At 42.7% G+C, this 17,423-nt stretch overlaps 1 protein-coding gene and 1 pseudogene across 1 annotated transcript in view; one reads left to right on the top strand and one right to left on the bottom strand.

Moving 5' to 3' along the window:
* The window catches only part of ACAA2 (acetyl-CoA acyltransferase 2), a 32,851-nt gene that overhangs the window by 11,322 nt on the left and 4,106 nt on the right, over positions 1 to 17,423 (bottom strand). The window contains exons 2-5 of the mRNA XM_081801249.1: positions 14,671 to 14,837; positions 5,054 to 5,182; positions 2,706 to 2,822; positions 578 to 725 (exon numbers count right to left, since the gene is read on the bottom strand). Of these exons, the coding sequence (XP_081657375.1) occupies positions 578 to 725; positions 2,706 to 2,822; positions 5,054 to 5,182; positions 14,671 to 14,837 (561 nt within the window). The remainder of the gene's footprint in view (positions 1 to 577; positions 726 to 2,705; positions 2,823 to 5,053; positions 5,183 to 14,670; positions 14,838 to 17,423) is intronic.
* LOC102732705 (AP-2 complex subunit beta pseudogene) lies at positions 5,286 to 13,451 on the top strand (annotated as a pseudogene).

Here is a 17,423-nt window from a genome sequence, read left to right as displayed (position 1 = left end):
CCGAGGTATAGGGCGCCTGGGTGGCTCAGTCGTTAAGCGTCTGCCTTCGGCTCAGGTCATGATCCCGGGGTCCTGGGATCGAGCCCCGCATCGGGCTCCCTGCTCCGCGGGAAGCCTGCTTCTCCCTCTCCCTCTGCCCCTGCTTGTGTTCTCTCTCTCTGTCAAATAAATAAATAAAATCTTTAAAAAAAAAAAAAAAATCTCTAAACCGAGGTATAACGGACATATTAGCTTCAGGTATACAACATAAGGATTCGATCTTTATGTACACAGGATTGCACGACGACCACCGCTTAAGTCTAGTTAACATCTGTCCCCATACATAGCTGCAAAAAACGTTTTTTCTTGTGATGAGAACTTTTAAGATCTACTCTAGTAGCGACTTCACACATGCGCTACAGTGTTCTGTAACTATGGTCACCATGCTGTACATTACATCCCCGGGACTGATTTTAGAACCTTTATTTTAGGACTTATGTTATTTTATAACTTTTGACTCCCTCCACCCATTTCACACACACACCCCCCCCGCCCCAGTTTTCTTCTGTAGATATTTCTAACGTCCAATCTCACTGACCAGCTTTCCACCTCTGCTGTGACTGCAGGGCGTACTTGTCACAGTCTTCTCTGCTTATATTATGTTTTGCAGCAAGATTCTCTGCAGTGATTCCCATGGGGAGTTGGACATGCTCATCTGTTAATCCTGACCACAAAGCATCTTCCAGCTATTAAAAGACATGAATAATAAAGTGATTAAAGCATATCTTCTGAAAGTAATATGCTATAATATCTTTACATTTAAATAACAGCTCCAATAAATGAAAGTAAAATTAGATTTTCTGATAGCATTTACTATTACCACTATTCATCTTTGGTTCTGGGACATTTTAAAAAACACCCAATGCACATGTTCTCCTCTCTCTCTTAACTGTAGAGCTCTAAAGAGAGGCGACAGCACTAAATGTGCAGGGAGAGGACACAGAAGTTTTCCTACAATAAAAAACGAGACCCCCAGGGCTCCTGGGTGGCTCGGTCGGTTAAGCATCTGCCTTTGGCTCGGGTCATGATCTCAGGGTCCTGGGATCGAGCCCCACATCAGGCTCCCTGCTGAGCGGGGAGTCTGCTTCTCCCTCTCACTCTCCCTCTGCACTCTCTCGCAAATAAATAAAATCTTAAAAAAAAAGAAATGAGGGGCGCCTCGGTGGCTCAGTTGGTTAAGCGACTGCCTTCGGCTCAGGTCATGATCCTGGAGTCCCTGGATCGAGTCCCGCATCGGGCTCCCTGCTCGGCAGGGAGCCTGCTTCTGCCTCTGACCCTCCCCCCTCTCATGTGCTCTCTCTCTCTCATTCTCTCTGTCTCAAATAAATAAATAAAATCTTAAAAAAAAAAAAAAAAGAAAAGAAAAGAAACCCCAAAGGCTACGTTTTGTAAGAAACCTAACACGGGGCCCTCATGCGATGTTTCCCTGTGGCCACCTCTGTGAACCAGGATTCTGAGCTCGGCAGCGGGAGTGTGCGTGAGCTCCTTCAGCAACAGAACAGCTGGTTCCGTCGACTACTGTGAGGAACCCCGTACACGTTCCTCGAAGAACAGAAGAGTTGTTACTTATTATCCAGTGAATCTCTGGTAAGTGTGCCCCTTCTGTGTCCTCTCCACTGTCTCATCACCTTCGAGTCACCGACCTGTCTTTCCCAAGGTGTTCTCAAATATACTTGGTGTCTAAAAGACTATCTCATATTTTCTAAGTCTTATTCTTTCCAACTTTCAAAAAGGCCAGGGGACAAACTGGGTGAACAGTGTAAACCAGTCAACGCTGTTGGGAAATGCTAACAACAGAGAATGTCATCAGCCCTTTCACATGGGAGCGACAGCACCCTAGTGTTCGGTATCAATATTGTCATACCCTTGTCATTCCCTCTCAAAGATGTGAAGATCAGTTTTCGTCGGACTGATCTGGGACAATATCGTCTATATTCAAAGAGAATGTTTAAAAAAAAATAAAAAATAAAAAATAAAAATAAAAAAGCCCCAAAAACCAACCAAACAAACAAAAAAAACCAAAGAGAACGTTTTCTGTGATGACGATATCTATTCAATGAAGACTGCTCCAGGAATAAAACTTCCATAAATCATGGTAAAGATTAAATTATTGGGTTTATCATTTATTCAGTAGAGAAATTAATTACTTCAACCTCTGCCTATCTTTTTATCTGCCTCTTCCCTTCATCTGTCTCCCCAGGTATTAATTCCATGACCAGAGGTGTGCTGAGATAAAGTCTATTTGGATTTTTTAAATGTGGGTTAAAATGTCAAAACTAAAAACCAAACTGGGGTTTTGAAAGTTTACAAATTTCAAGTCATTTGTATCTTGTAACGAAATTCATTTCAAAATTTGTTTTCTTGGGGCGCCTGGGTGGCTCAGTCGTTAAGCGTCTGCCTTCGGCTCAGGTCATGATCCCAGGGTCCTGGGATCGAGCCCTGCTTCGGGCTCCCTGCTCAGCGGGAAGCCTGCTTCTCCCTCTCCCACTCCCCCTGCTTGTGTTCCCTCTCTCACTGTCTCTCTCTCTGTCAAAATAAATAAATAAAATCTTTAAAAAAAAAGCAAAAAACCACAAAATTTGTTTTCTCTGTCCCAAAATGGTGTTATTAAAATTATTAGCATAAAAGCATGACAAATAATTTTTAAACATTTGAATGGTTCCAACCTTGAGATCTGATCCAAACTTGGTTCCAAAACGTATGTTTCTGACATAGTAGGGAGACTGGCTCATGTTTTCAGTTCCTCCACACAAGACAACTTCAGCATCTTTAACACAAATTTCCTATTTGAAAACGAATGAGCAACAACAACAAAAAACCTTTTATTGTAACAGAGGTACATGTTCAGCAGTAAACTAATAGTACATGTAATGATTTACACTCTCAAAAGGAAATACTTGTCAAGTAATTGTAAAGCGAATGCTCCAGCATCCATTCCCAAGATACAAGGGGGAAAAAACCTAACAGACTTCAATTGTGTGTGCACAAGTGACAAATTCTATCTACATTTTGGCAAGGAATGGTAATTCTGACCCTCAATATAAATCTTGAACATCAGCGGAGATATTAATGCCTGGCATAATATACAGATTGTTAGCTGAGGATAAAGAATAAATCCTTTAAGAAGATGGAAGTAGAATTTATCCCATTAATGGAGGAGTCTGAAGCAGACCACAGACTTACAAGAACTGGGTTAATCGAGGAGGCTCATAAAGAGAAAGCCATTTCATCCTTCTCACGCTTTCCACTATTTGCATTTCTCAGAAAAGAAGCAAGTAACAAGCCTCCAGAGCCCAGTGTTCTCAGTGACTTCTAGGAAAATCACGACCACTGTTTCAGATATATCTTTATAGAAATAAATTAACATGAAAGTAATTTATCCATTACAATATGTCCATGTCCTTCATTCTGTAAAGAAATGAAGATCTGGACAAATAAAATTGGATTTCAGTGTATCCCTTTTCCCTGTGCTCAAGGGAACAAATGTATTTGCCCAAGTATCCATCCCTTAAAAAAGTGGCGCGAGCCAAGCTACTCATGCTGTTTGACAAAGTCCAAGTATGGGGGACGATCCTGAAAACAGGAGACTCCACAGCTGGCTCCTGCTATTCTCTTTCATTTTGTTTATGGCAATCTTTATAATTGTGGGAATATTTCTGGGGTTTCATGATAAAGTGACTACTCATCTTAGTTACTCCTATCTAAGCAATCATAATGAAACTAATTCCACAAAGAATTAGTTTCTATAGAACAAAATAACAAGACGGTCACGCTCTGTCTAGCACCTTTGCGTACTGCGAAAGCCAATAAGCAGAAATCAATAAAGGTCATGTTAATCATTACAAAGGAAAAATGAAAGAAGGCTATGGCTGTAATCCAGAAAATGATCTAAGATTTGGAAAAACAAAAATATCCTAGCATATAAATAAAGTTCCTCCGAGGCTGTCAGGAGGTGATGCTTGCAACCTGATCCTGTGTCTGTGTCTCCTCATTTGCCGATGCCGTCCTTTCCTACGAGAGACCCACCCCGGCTGGAGCTGGACTCCGGCAAAAAGGGAATACATTTCTTTTTTTTTTGATTCATTAAAATATTTATTGAGCAGCTAGGGAGATACAAAGGTGATTAAAACATCATCAAAGAGGTGAGGCAAATGCATGCATCACAGAAAGCCAAGTGTAAGGGGTCACTGAATCACAGCAGTCAAAAGAAAAGTGCTTTAGGAGATCAAGAATGACACTGCTTCCAGAAAAGGAATACATCCCCTAAATCCTCCAACTCTCTTCCTAGCCTTATAGTCTTTATTCAGTTTCACACTGCCTCACAGGGAACTCTCACAGTCCTGGGTTCAAGTTCTGCCTCTATAACTTAAGTCACCTTACTGATCAGTTTCCTTGCCTGTTAAATGGGAATAGGGATAGTTCCTGCCTCCCTGGATGGTTGTGAAGATTAAGTGAGATACTGACTGTAAATCTAGCATAGGTCGGGCACATAGGAAGAACTCGATAAAAATGACAGTTGTGATTAGCTTTTAAAAAAATTTGTGATACAATATACATAACTTAAAATTTACCATTGTAACCAATTTTAAGTGTACAGTTCATTAAGTACTTCACATTGCTGTGTGACCAACCACCACTCATCTCCAGACATCTTTTTGGCTTTGCAAGCTGAAACTCAGTACCCATTAAACATGAACTCCTCATTCTCTCCTCCCCCAGCCCCAGCCACCACCGTCCTACTTTCTGTCTCTATGAATCTGACTACTCAGATAAGTGAAATCATACAGTGTTTGTCCTTTTGTGACTCCCTTATTCCATTTAGCATGTCTTTCAAAGATCCGTGAATAGCTTTTAAGAAACTATTTTCTTCCTGTGAATACTTTTCCAAGAAAAATCAAATACTGACCTTTGCTAATAAAGCACCATAAGAGCCTGCAGTGTTATACTGAAGTGGGGCATTTCCTCCAATAGCTTTTAACGTATTTTCAGAGAAGTAATCAAATTTTGCCCATACCTGACATCCACTCACAATGGACTGGAAACCAGAGCCACAGAGTCGGTTAACAGTGAAAGCTGGGATCTCTTTTGGGACGCCAACACGCAAACCAACATGCCGGGCCAAATATGCAGCATCTGAAGAACTCTGGAATGGAGGGAAAAGAAAAAGAATGTCCTCTATAAATCTTAGCAGTAAGAAGGACAAAATATACGGAAATGTGGGCAATCTATCAAAAATGATAAACTATATGGCTCTAAGGTAGGATGCAATGCATATAGGTACAGCGTATATTTTACGTAATACAGGGGTTTATTGTTTGAATAAAAACTAATTTGGTCAGTTGGTTTTTAAACATACAAAGTACGAGAAATCCTTATATTAAGTCTTCATATAAGACAGAAATTTATAATAATTACAACTGTTTAAGAACAGAATGGGCTATCTTAAAATAGTATGTTCCTTAACAGAGAAAGTATCGAAGGACACTGGAATAACCAGGAAAGCTTGATTAACATAGCAATGCTTGAGTCGAACCAAACCAATGAAACCAGAAAGGTGCAGGCAAGGCATGGGTATCAGCAGATACTTTTAAAAGCACCCAGGGGATTATAATGGGAAACTGAGGCTGAGACCTGTTGACCTAGGGAGGGGAGAGATAAACAAGGACCCCAGGTTCAAGAGTAACAGCATTGGCCCTGCTTTGGGGTCCAAGAACAGCAGTGATGGCAGGTAGCCCGCTACAGACTTAGGAGGTGGACACTTATTTCTTGTGAAATCTGCACTTTGGTGTTTTTATATCTATTTCTGATCCTATAACCCAACCTGTGCACTTGTTCTGTGGTTTTGGTCTCCTGGTTTTTTTTTTTTGAAAGAATTTATTTATTTATTTAGAGAGAGAGAGGGAGAGCACAGAGGGAGAAGCAGACGCCCCGCTCAGCAGAGAGCCGGATGCGGGCCTCGATCCCAGGACCGACCTGAGCTGAAGGCAGACGCTCAACCGCCTGCGTCACCCAGGTGCCCCTGGTCTCCTGTTCAATGGCACACAAATGCTATTGCTGAGTAACCAGAACCAGATGTGAACGTGTTGAGATTTTTACTGTTTACCATGATACGGAAAATTGTGAAAGAACACATATAAAAGATACAACGGCATAAAATAAATGCAGAGCCGGAAGTGGACTCCCACGGGCTGGTAGACTTGGTATGTGTGAGTGTGAGTGTGCGGTAAGCTTCTCATCCCTGCATGGATGCAGTGTTCTTAGCCTTAGTGGAAAAACCTGGCTTAGCGGTTTCAGCCTAATGTGGCAAATAGATCGTAAAGGACAAAGCAGTATATTGATACCTATACAGAGCAGTGCTAGCTGTCTGTCTATATAAATAGAGGAATGGGCTTAGCCACAGAGGTTTAAACTATCTGGTTGTCCCATATATTAACACAAACCAGGGCTCGGATACACAGTTGTCTTTCATGTTTTATGGTCTCCCAGCCTTTCCAGCCCAGACACTTTTGGACAAATCTTTGTCCTCATTTGAGGTTTTGTTGTTGGGTTTTTGTGTTTGTTTTTGTGGGTATTTGCCTCATTCCATCCCTGAGCTTTGCAGGTAGACGGATGGGATTCAAAACTTATGTTCCTTATAAGGTGTTTCTTGTTGAGGAGTAATTGGTTTACAGGAGTAAGTCATGCTTCTCCCCTAAAGGGGGAGTAGGGGTGGTAATCCACAAGACAAACCACAGTTGTTAGAAGAATTTCTTGATTAGAAATTTTAGCTTTGAGTTTTGTTGCTTTAGTTCCTAAAACAACTTGGAGATGTTCCTCATTGGTCCATCTGATGTGGGAAACAAAGGCAGAAAAAACAATTTTTAAATTTCCTTACTACTTATAGCCCATTGACAAGTCCTTGAAACACAGTGACATTCCTCTAGGAACTCAGCTACCTCAATGTTAATACTTTCCCAAGGGCAAAAGGCAATCTTAGCCCCACCGCCAGGATCCTGTAGTCTCAACATATAAAAATTCCTTTGGAAACCTCCTTTATTTCTACCCAAGTTACATGTGGGCAATCATCCCCCAAGCATACGACCCACTGATACTCATCTGAAGGGTCTCATGACTAAGGTTTTATTAGACAGTAATAAATGACCTTTCACCAACAATAGCTAGCCCCCTCAAGGTCCTGGAAACCTCGCTTCCAAATTCCTTAGAGACTTAGGCTATCCCTAACCCCCTCCTGACTTGAAAGTATATAATGGGCCACTCCTAACAACCCTGGTGCGGCTCTTTCTGCCCATGGGTCCTGTCCCCGTGATTTAATAAAACCACCTTTTTGCACGAAAGATGTCTCAAGAATTCTTTCTTGGCCGTCGGCTTCGAACCCTAACATCTTTCCTACATCACATCTACTGCTTTGATTCCTTGGATCCCACCCATTCTTCCACTTTAAGAAAAAACAAGTAAATGTTGCAGAGTGTGTTTTGCAGTTGCCCTTTTTAAGAAGCACTTTTCCCTGATCTCAGGGCTGTGAGATCAGGCTCAGGGCTAGGCAGGGAGTCTGCTTGAGATTCTCTCTCTCCTTCAGCCTCTGCGCCCACCCCCCCCCAAGGCATGTGCCTGCCCGGGCGCTTTCTCTCTCTCTCAAAATAAATATTAAAAAAAAAAATTTAAAAAACGATTGCTGGTCAGGGGATATTCTTTTGCCAGAGCTTTCTGTTTTGGAGTCACTTCTCTTATAATACTCTAATGTCCAGACTGGCAAAATAGGTGTTTTATAAAATCAAGCAGGAGAGCCTGAGGTAATAGAAAGAATATTAGGCCAGGAGTCAGGAGATCTGGATTGGAATCTAATCTAGACTGTCATTCACTTGCAGTGTGAACTTTGGTTTATCGAACTCTCAAGTTCCTCCTATGGGAAGTTATCTGCAAATGGATTCACAAGTGCCTCGTTTGTAAATAAAAGGAGTAGAGGAGTTATGATTGAGTTGTTAAATTCTAGCCCAACTGACTGAATACAGATAATTTCTGGAGATCTTACTGACAGAATACATACTTACTTGTATGTAAATTTTGAATGTGGTCCTACCTGATGCTTAGAAACCAGACGTCTTCTACTTTGGCCACTGTATTCCAGAAAGTGGTAATCCCCCCCCCTTTTTGTTATCTACTCTCTAAGTGTTCCCACGAAATGACTTTACATCTCCTTTAACATCAAGATTTGTGGGAAGAGCTTAGTACAGGAGGAAGACTACTGAACTAGAAGTCAGGGGATCTGCATTCTAGCCCAGGACTGTTAACAGACTACCTGCCTCAACTCTGAAACTTCTCTGGAGGTTTCCTCATGTGTTAAGAGAGGCCTGGAGTTCTATAAAATCTCTAGGGTTTCTTCTGGCTTTTTAACATTCCATAAATCTTAGTCAGAACTTATGTTTTTTAAAAAGTTCCTATTCCTGTTTTATTTTTCAATTGAGGTATAATTGACATATAACATATCAGTTTCAAGTGTACAACATAATGATTCGATATTTGTATATATTGCAAATTATCACCACGATAAGTCTAGTTAACATCTGTCATATATATGATGAGGGAGCAGAAGGCTACCTGAAGACAAAGCATTAAGCTGACACACCTTGCAACCTCCCCCTATCCCCCACTCCTGGGTGGGACACGTGTGGCATTCTTCCAGGAATCTCCCAGCTATGTTAATGTTAATGCCTTGCCAGAGGGAAAAACAACCTTAACTTGACAAAGGCAAGGCGTCCGGTTTCTTGTAGGTGGGTCCTCTTGAACATATGAAAACCCTTTTGAAACCTCCCTTTTCCTTACTTTCCCCAACTCCCCTTTATACTCAGGACCCCAATGCAGCAGCTCTTTCTGCCCACAGGTCCTTGTCCCCATGCTTTAATAAAGCCACCATTTTGCACCAAAGACGTCTCAAGAATGGTCGTTGGCTCTGGACCTCACCCCACCGAACCTCACCTATATTCCAAAACCACATTATATAGTTACCAAAAATTTTTTTGTGAGGAGGACTGATGTGAGGGGTTAGGAAGAGCGTAAGTCTCTAAGGAATTTGGAAGTGGGGGCTTCCAGGACCTTGAGGGGCTAGCTGCCATTAGGATAAGGTTCTTTACTACTGTCTAGTACAACATGAGTCTTGAGACCCTTCAGATGTGTATCAATGGGCCACATATTTGAAAGATGATTGCTAACATGTATCTTGGGTGGAGGTGTTTATGGTTATCAGGGGAAAATAACAGGAACAAGAACAAAGCTACAGTGGTAAAGCATTAAAAGAAGTCCTTGAGGGAGCTGGAGGAGTGTTATAATCTGGATGCCTCAGGGATTCTGCCTGGAGACCAGAGCAGCGGCAAAATCCAGCCTTTGAGTTCCTTTTTCTCCCATCAAGGACTTTTAATATTTACTAACTTAGCATCTTTCAAATGTGCAGTACAGAATTATTAACTATAGTCATCATGCTGTTCATTACAGCCCCAAGACTTACTTATTTATAACTGGAAGTTTATACCTTTTTGACCTCTGTAACTCATTTAATTACTCCTTATAATAAGGCTATTTTCATATATTAGAACCGCTTAGGACAGAATACATTAGTACCTTTAAGACCTCTCAAAACATAAGTTCAAAATACAGTCGATTCTCATTATTCATAGATTTCATACTCGCAAGTTCACCTGTGTGTTAAAATTTATTTGTAACCCCAAATCAACACCTGCAGCACTTCTGTGGTTATTTCCAGGTATGTGCAGGGTGGAGGAAAATTGAGAAATTTTAGTCGCCTAATATAATACACACTTTCCTAGCTGAGGATGAACAAGGGGACACTTAGCCTTCTTGTTTTAGTTCTCATGCTATAAACAAATGTCCTTTCTGGGTGCCTGGGTGGCTCAGTCGGTTGAGTGTCTGCCTTCAGTTCAGGTCATGATCTGGAGTCCTGGGATTGAGCCCCACATGTGGGCTCCCTGCTCAGTGGGGAGCCTGCTTCTCCCTCTGCCCCTCCCTCCTACTCATGCTCCGTCTCTCTCTCTCTCAAATAAATAAATAAAATCTAAACAAACAAAAAACAAAAACAAATGTCCTTTCTGCCGTCTATTTATTGCAATGTTTTTCACATTTCTGTGCTTTTTGTTGGTGATTTTGCTGTTCAAAATTGCCCCAGGCCTAGTGCTGAAGCGCTGCCCAAGTGGAAGAAGGCAGTGATATGCCCCGGGGGGAAAATATGTGTTAGAGAAACTTCAATCAGGCATTAGTTACGTGCTGTTGGCCAAGAGTTTAATGTTACTGAATTGATAACATGTATTAAGATGGGGTCATCATATCAACAGAATAAAAAACAAAAATGGTTGATCATCTCAACTGACACAGAAAAAGCACCCAATGCCCTTTCATAGGAAAACACTTAATAAACTAAAAATAGAAGGGAACTTCCCCAAACTGGTAAAGGGCATCTACAAGAAGTCCACATCTAAGATCTTACTTAATTGTGAAACACTGGCTGTTTTCCCCCATAATATCAGGAAGAAGACAAGGGTATCCACTTTTTGTCACTTCTCTTCAACCCTGGAGATTCTAGACAGGGCAATGAAGCAAGAAAAAGAAATAAAAGAAATCCAGACTAGAGATTTAAGAAGTAAAACTAGCTCTACTCCCAGATGCCACAATGTCACATACTAATAAACCCTAAGGAATTAACTAAAAAATTATTAGAATAAATGGGTTCAGCAATCACGGTACAAGATCAATATACAAAAATCAATTATTTTTCTATACACTTGAACAATCTGAAATGAAATGAGAAAACAATTCCATTCAAAACAGCATCAAGGGGCGCCTGGGTGGCTCAGTCGGTTGGGTGGCTGCCTTTGGCTCAGGTCATGGTCCCAGCGTCCTGGGATCGAGCCCCGCATCAGGCTCCCTGCTCCGCGGGAAGCCTGCTTCTCCCTCCCCCACTCCCCCTGCTTGCGTTCCTGCTCTCGCTGTCTCTGTCAAATAAATAAAATCTTATTCAAAAAAACCCCAAAAAACAGCATCAAAAAGAATAAAATACTTAGGAATCAATTTAACAAAAGCCGTATAAACTGTATATTCTAAAACCTATAAACTACACTGCTGACAGCCCTGAATGGGGCCAGACTTTCATGTTGGGCTGCCTGTCTAATCACAACCCTAAAGATGACTGGAAGGCTTGCAGCGTCCGTGGGTAACTCCCCGGCTATCTCAAGCCAGCTCAGCAGTGGTGCTTTCCGCAGTAAAAGCCCTAATGAAGTGTGTAGCGTTGTCACCCAAGACTCTGACAACTACAATATGCTGCTGAAGAACTGGGCCTCTCCACCGGTCACTTCGCTCTCCGGGGAACCAGAGATGCAGCACATCATCCTGGGGAATATCAATCTAATTGTCCAAAAATGACCCCAAATCTTGAAGCAGGAAATCGAAGTCTTCTTTGTGAAGTACAATGATCCCATCTATGTTAGAGAAACTGGACATTATGATTCGCTTGGCATCTCAGGTCAACACTGTTCAGGTTCTGGCAGAATTAAAGGAATATGCCACAGATGTGGATGTTGACTTTGCTCGAAAAGCTGTGTGGGCCACGGGACGGTGTGCCATCAAAGTGGAGCAATCCGCAGAGCGCCATGTAAGCACACTGCTTGATCTCACCCAGACCAAAGGAAGTGGCCCTAGAGGCACTGTTGTCATCAGACACATCTTCCGCAAACACCCCAACAAGTCCAAAAGTATCATTGCCACTCTGTGTGAGAACTTAGACTCGCTGGATGAACCAGATGCTCGAGCAGCTATGATTTGGATGGTGGGAGAATATGCTGAGACCTGACAATGCAGATGCGTTACTGGAGAGCTTCCTGGAGGGTTTTCATGATGAAAGCACCCAGGTGCAGCTTACTCTGCTTACTGTCATAGCGAAGCTGTTTCTCAACAAACCACCAGGAACACAGGAGCTGGTACAGCAAGTCTTGAGTTTGGCAACACGGGATTCTGATAAACCTGACCTTCGAGACCAGGGCTATATTTATTGGTGTCTTCTCTCAACAGACCCTGTCATAGGCAAAGTAGTAGTCTAGTCTGAGAAGCCACTGATGTCTGAGGAGCTAGATCATACTGTGCCAACCCTGCTGGATGAGCTAATCTGCCACACTGGATCTTTGGCCTTGGTGTACCGTGTAAGCCTCCCAATGCTTTTGTCATTTTGGAAGGAAGTCATGGAATCCGTCGCAAACACTTGCCAATACATCATGGGAGCACTGATGCAGGTGACAGCCTTGTTGGCAAAAGCCTCAGGTTATCCCCTCTCAAGGTGACCTTCTAGACCTTTTAAACCTTGACCTCAGTCCCCCAGGCAATGTGCTTCCGGTGTCCTCCATACAGATGGGAGCAGCCAGTGTCTTGGGAGGAGGACTAGATGGTCTGGTAGGACAGTCTTTCATCCCATCATCAGGGCCTGTAACCTATGCTCCTCCACCTACTCCCGCTGCGGTCAGCAGTGGTCTGACTGACCTGTCAGCACTCTCCACGGGACAGGCATGGGACCTGCTAGATGCATAGTTTCTAAGGCTGTCTGGCTGCCTGCAGTAAAAGCTAAAGGCTTGGAGATTTGCAGAATATTTACTCATCGCCAAGGGCACACCTCTATGGAAATGAACCTCACCAACAAAGCTCTGCAGCACATGACAGACTTTGCAATCCAGTCAAACAGTCACCCCCAGCACTCCTCTGGACAACCGTATACCGCTGATGCCAACCCAGCGCATGGATGTCTCCCTGCCTCTGAACACCTCAGGTCCGGTCATGAAGATGGAACCTCTGAATAACCTGCAGGTGGCTGTGAAAAACAATATTCACGTCTTCTACTTTAGCTGTCTCACCCCACTCAATGTGCTTTCTGCAAAAGATTTCAAAATGGACCACCAGGTCTTCCTTGCAACGGGGAAGGCTATTCCCAACGAAAAAGAACTTTGGTTTCAGATTAAGGAATGTCAATTAAATGCTGACAGTTTCCAGCAAACTGCAAAATGACAATGTTTATACTCTTGCCAAAAGGAAGGTGGAAGGGGGGACATGCTGTACCGATCCTTGAAGCTCAGTAATGGCATTTGGATTTTGGCTGAGCTACGTATCCAGCCAGGAAACCCAAATTACATGCTGTCGCTGAAGTGTAGAGCTCCCCAAGTCTCTCAGGACATCTATCAGGTCTATGGCAGCATTTCTGAAAAGCTAACAGATGGGTCTGGTGCCTCCGGCCACCCTGTGATTGGTGCAAGCCAAGAACTCTTAACTGGAAGAAATCGTACTGCCATGTAGACTCTGAACCCAAACACCCTGAGGCCACACACCAAGATAGTGACTGGTTTAACCTGTGCTGACATCAGGGCACAACCTGTTGGGACAGTTTTAGCTTCTCGTGAACATCTGTAACCACTGCTTCAATCGCTTCCCACCTCTTGTCACCTGTGGCAGCTAGCTGTCCTTACTTGTGAGCTTCTCGGTAGTGTGTCAATGGCTGGCAGTTTTGAGCGTAGTTTGATATTTTGTAGTTGAGAGCTCATTTCGAAAGCAGAAAAGGACAAAAAATATTAAAGCAAGGAAAAGTGTCACTGAAAAAAAAAAAATGAAGTCCTTTAGACTCCACCGCAAACAAAGCAGTTCTTGGCAGAAGCAAAATCTCTGAGTCATGGCTCGGAGCTGCAGGGTGGCCAAAATTGCACACCCCTTTCTGAGCCTTATCCCTGCCCCAGGAGCTGGGCACTTGGTGGAGGGGGTGGCCGCAGCCTCCAGTCTTCTCAGCCTGCCTCTCCTAGTATGGAACAACCACTTTCTGAGCCAGCAGAACAGTGACAGGGCCCCAGGACTTGCAGTGGTTCCACATGGAGCCTCTGTTAAACCAAGGGCTGGGAGGAAGAAGGGAGCCCCCACTTCTTGGCCACACTTCAAAGGAATATCCAGCTTTCATTGTCTGCAAATGAATGATCTATTCTGTAGACCTTAACATAGCAGGACAGAAGGTAAAGGAAGTTATTTCCCATAACAAATGCTGACCAAGCTCCTACTGTTTAAGAAATTATAGGAGATGTGTTACATTGACTAGGTTTTCTACCCTCCTTAGTTGGTACACAGAGAGAACCAATTAACTTTAGATAAGTCAAGGAAATGAATCTGGTATTAAGAAGCAATGAAATGGGGGCACCTGGGTGGCTCAGTCGTTAAGCATCTGCCTTCAGCTCAGGTCATGATCCCACGGTCCTGGGATCAAGCCCCGCATCGGGCTCCCTGCTCAGCGGAAAGCCTGCTTCTCCCTCTCCTGCTCCCCCTGCTTGTGTTCCCTCTCTCGCTGTCTCTCTCTGTCAAATAAATAAATAAAATTAAAAAAAAAAAAAAGAGGAAGCAATGAAATGTAACCCCAATGGGACAGATATATGGCTTCCGGATTATACGGGGCTTTGAATGATGTATGCCATTGCTCCCAGAGTCACAGGATTACTTAAATCATAAATATCTTTAACTATTACTAACTAGTTCACCATTAAGACATATTAAAGAAATTATCTTTTTGATAACATAAAGCAGTAAGAATGAATGCCTCCCTTCTGCCCTACTGACCTGTATGACATTGCCTACAATGACGCTGTCAATGGTCTCAGGTGCGACCTTGCCCGCAGACAAAGCAGCCTTGGCAGCTAACTCAGTCAAGTCGGTCGCCGTGAAGTCTTTCAGAAGACCTCCATACGCTCCAAAGGGTGTTCGCTTAGCAGCAACGATGAATACACCTATGGCAATGAAGAGAGATTTGTAAGCAGTGACAGATTCGTCAGTGTCCCTAACATGCTTTAAATAATCTCACTATGGAACCTAGTATTAGGTACTGTTTTCAGTTAGAACTCAGACAATTTTTGTCACACAATAATACATGGAACAATCACACTCACAGAAGCAGTCTTTTAATGGAGGAGTATCAGTTTGAGCAATACCTCTATGCTGGCCCCAAGAACTGCATGCTGCAATGTAAATCCATCCTGGTAGAAAACATTCTTGTCCTCCAGTGATTTACAATGTTAGAACATTTGGTTAAAGCTAAAATGCTGGGACGCCTGGGTGGCTCAGTTGGTTAAGTGTCTGCCTTCGGCTCAGGTCATGATCCCAGGGTCCTGGGATCGAGTCCTGCATCGGGCTCCCTGCTCAGCGGGAAGCCTGCTTCTCCCTCTGCCTGCTGCTCCCCCTGCTTGTTCTCTCTCTCTCTCTCTGACAAATAAATAAATAAAATCTTTAAAAAAATAAAACTAAAATGCTTCTTCGATGTGAAGTATGTTGCCTAATCACAGAGTCCAAGAGTCTCCAAATTAGAAGTTCTCTTGAGGTTTGAAGCCAACCACTCACCCCACAGAAAATTCCTGACGTGAAAGAAAATAACTCCTCTGCTAGAAAACTTAGAGTAAGAAGGCATCCTCCACTGTGTGAAGCAGTGTGCCCATGAATGGACAACCCAAAGTATGACTTTTGCTCCTACTGAGCTAAGCCAGCTTACCCAGTCTTCTATCCACCAGTCTACCCAAATGCACCCCAAGTCACAAAAATAGTTTCTAGGGAAAAAAAAAAAAGGAAAGAAAAACTGTTTCTAGAGTTGATAATGCTTTGAATGTGAACCAAATACGCCTGTACTTTTGGAAACACAGGATGACTAAATTACAAATTTCAAATCACATGAACCATTACTGTTTACCCTTGGAAGAAAATGGGCAAAAGAGATCACCTTTTACCCGGGTAACCCCTCCAGATCTGGGGTCAGCTAAACTGTAAGATCCCCCAGATCTGAAGTAAATAAAAGGCATTCTTCCAACACTTCTTTATTTGACATTAATTCTGGGGGGTTAAAGACGTTCTAGTTTGCCAATATCCTAGTAAAACGTGTCACTTAGAATACAACAGAATTTCCTGATCTAACCACAAAAATTAAGGGGAATTATCCATACATATATTAATGTAAATTAAGACTATAAATTTATGGTATTACTGTTAGTCCAATTGATGTCCTTGTGCAAAGAAATAAAAATTGCTCCTTCCCGAGACACTCTACTCCCGCCTCCCCCCAAACGGGTTACAGAAGTCTCCGACGAGAGTGACGCTCACTAGAGCTGTGTGAGGCAAAATTTGCACATCAGGAAGCAGCACCCAATACAGCCGTTTCATCACACTAACATTTATTAGGCACCAACAAAGCACTAGACATTTTATCACTTTTCATATACTATCTAATCTTCCCAACAATCCTGCAAGGTAAAGAGTACAGTGGCGCACACAGGAGGCACTCAGTATGCGACAGCCCTCGTGCTTGGTGCTTTGCATACATTGGCTTCCTCCAAAACAATCTGAGCTCACATTTCCATGTCCTGCCAAGAAATTATGGGACCTTTAACAATGGGTTTGTGCCAAGATACTAACCTGTAATTGAGGCCATACAAACATTATACCACTCTTGGTATTTAAGTACAATTCTCCCGATTACGTTAGTGGAGATTATCTCTTTCGTGGAACAAACTCAACCTATCCTAAAAAAAACTCAAAAAACGAAAAACAAAGGGGCGCCTGGGTGGCTCAGTTGTTAAGCGCCTGCCTTCGGCTCAGGTCATGATCTCAGGGTCCTGGGATCGAGTCCCACATTGGGCTCCCTGCTCAGCGGGAAGCCTGCTTCTCCCTCTCCCTCTCCCACTCCCCCTGCTTGTGTTCCCTCTCTCGTTGTCTCTCTGTCAAAAAATTAAAAAACAAAACAAAACAAAACAGAAAAACTTCAACTTCTCCTTTCATTCCTACTTAGAGAAACTCACATTATAAAAGAATTTTAGGAGGGGCACCTGGGTGGCGCAGTCAGTTAGGTTAGGCATCAGTTGGTTATTAAGCATCTGACTCTTGATTTTGGCTCAGATCAGGATCTCAGGGTCATGAGATGGAGCCCTGCTTCAGGTTCCTCGCAGAGTCTGGTTGAGATTCTCTCTCTCTCCCCTCTGCCCCTCCCCCTGCTCATGCTCTAAAATAAATTTTAAAAATCTTAAAAAAAAAATCCCAAACATTAAAAAATAAAAGAATGTTACTCCTAACATATGCAACTATGATTTGGAACAAATCCAATTAATATTTACAGATATTAATATTCAGATATTTACAAGACCATGAATATTATTTCAGTGCATTACAGATGTTTTGTTCTGATGGGTTATTCTGTGCCACTATACCTTCCTGAATTTTTGCAAATGTCCTCTAAACCTCCTTGCTTAATAGTTTACCTATTTTTATATTGATATTTTATTTCATTTTTCTGTCCCCTTCCCATGTCTTCTTCCTAATTTCATTACAGCCTGCGT

The sequence above is a fragment of the Leptonychotes weddellii genome, chromosome 13 (genome assembly GCF_054177405.1).
Source record: "Leptonychotes weddellii isolate Sample4059 chromosome 13, ASM5417740v2, whole genome shotgun sequence".
In the NCBI taxonomy this organism is placed as follows: domain Eukaryota; kingdom Metazoa; phylum Chordata; class Mammalia; order Carnivora; family Phocidae; genus Leptonychotes; species Leptonychotes weddellii.
This window is presented reverse-complemented; position numbering and strand designations above follow the sequence as displayed.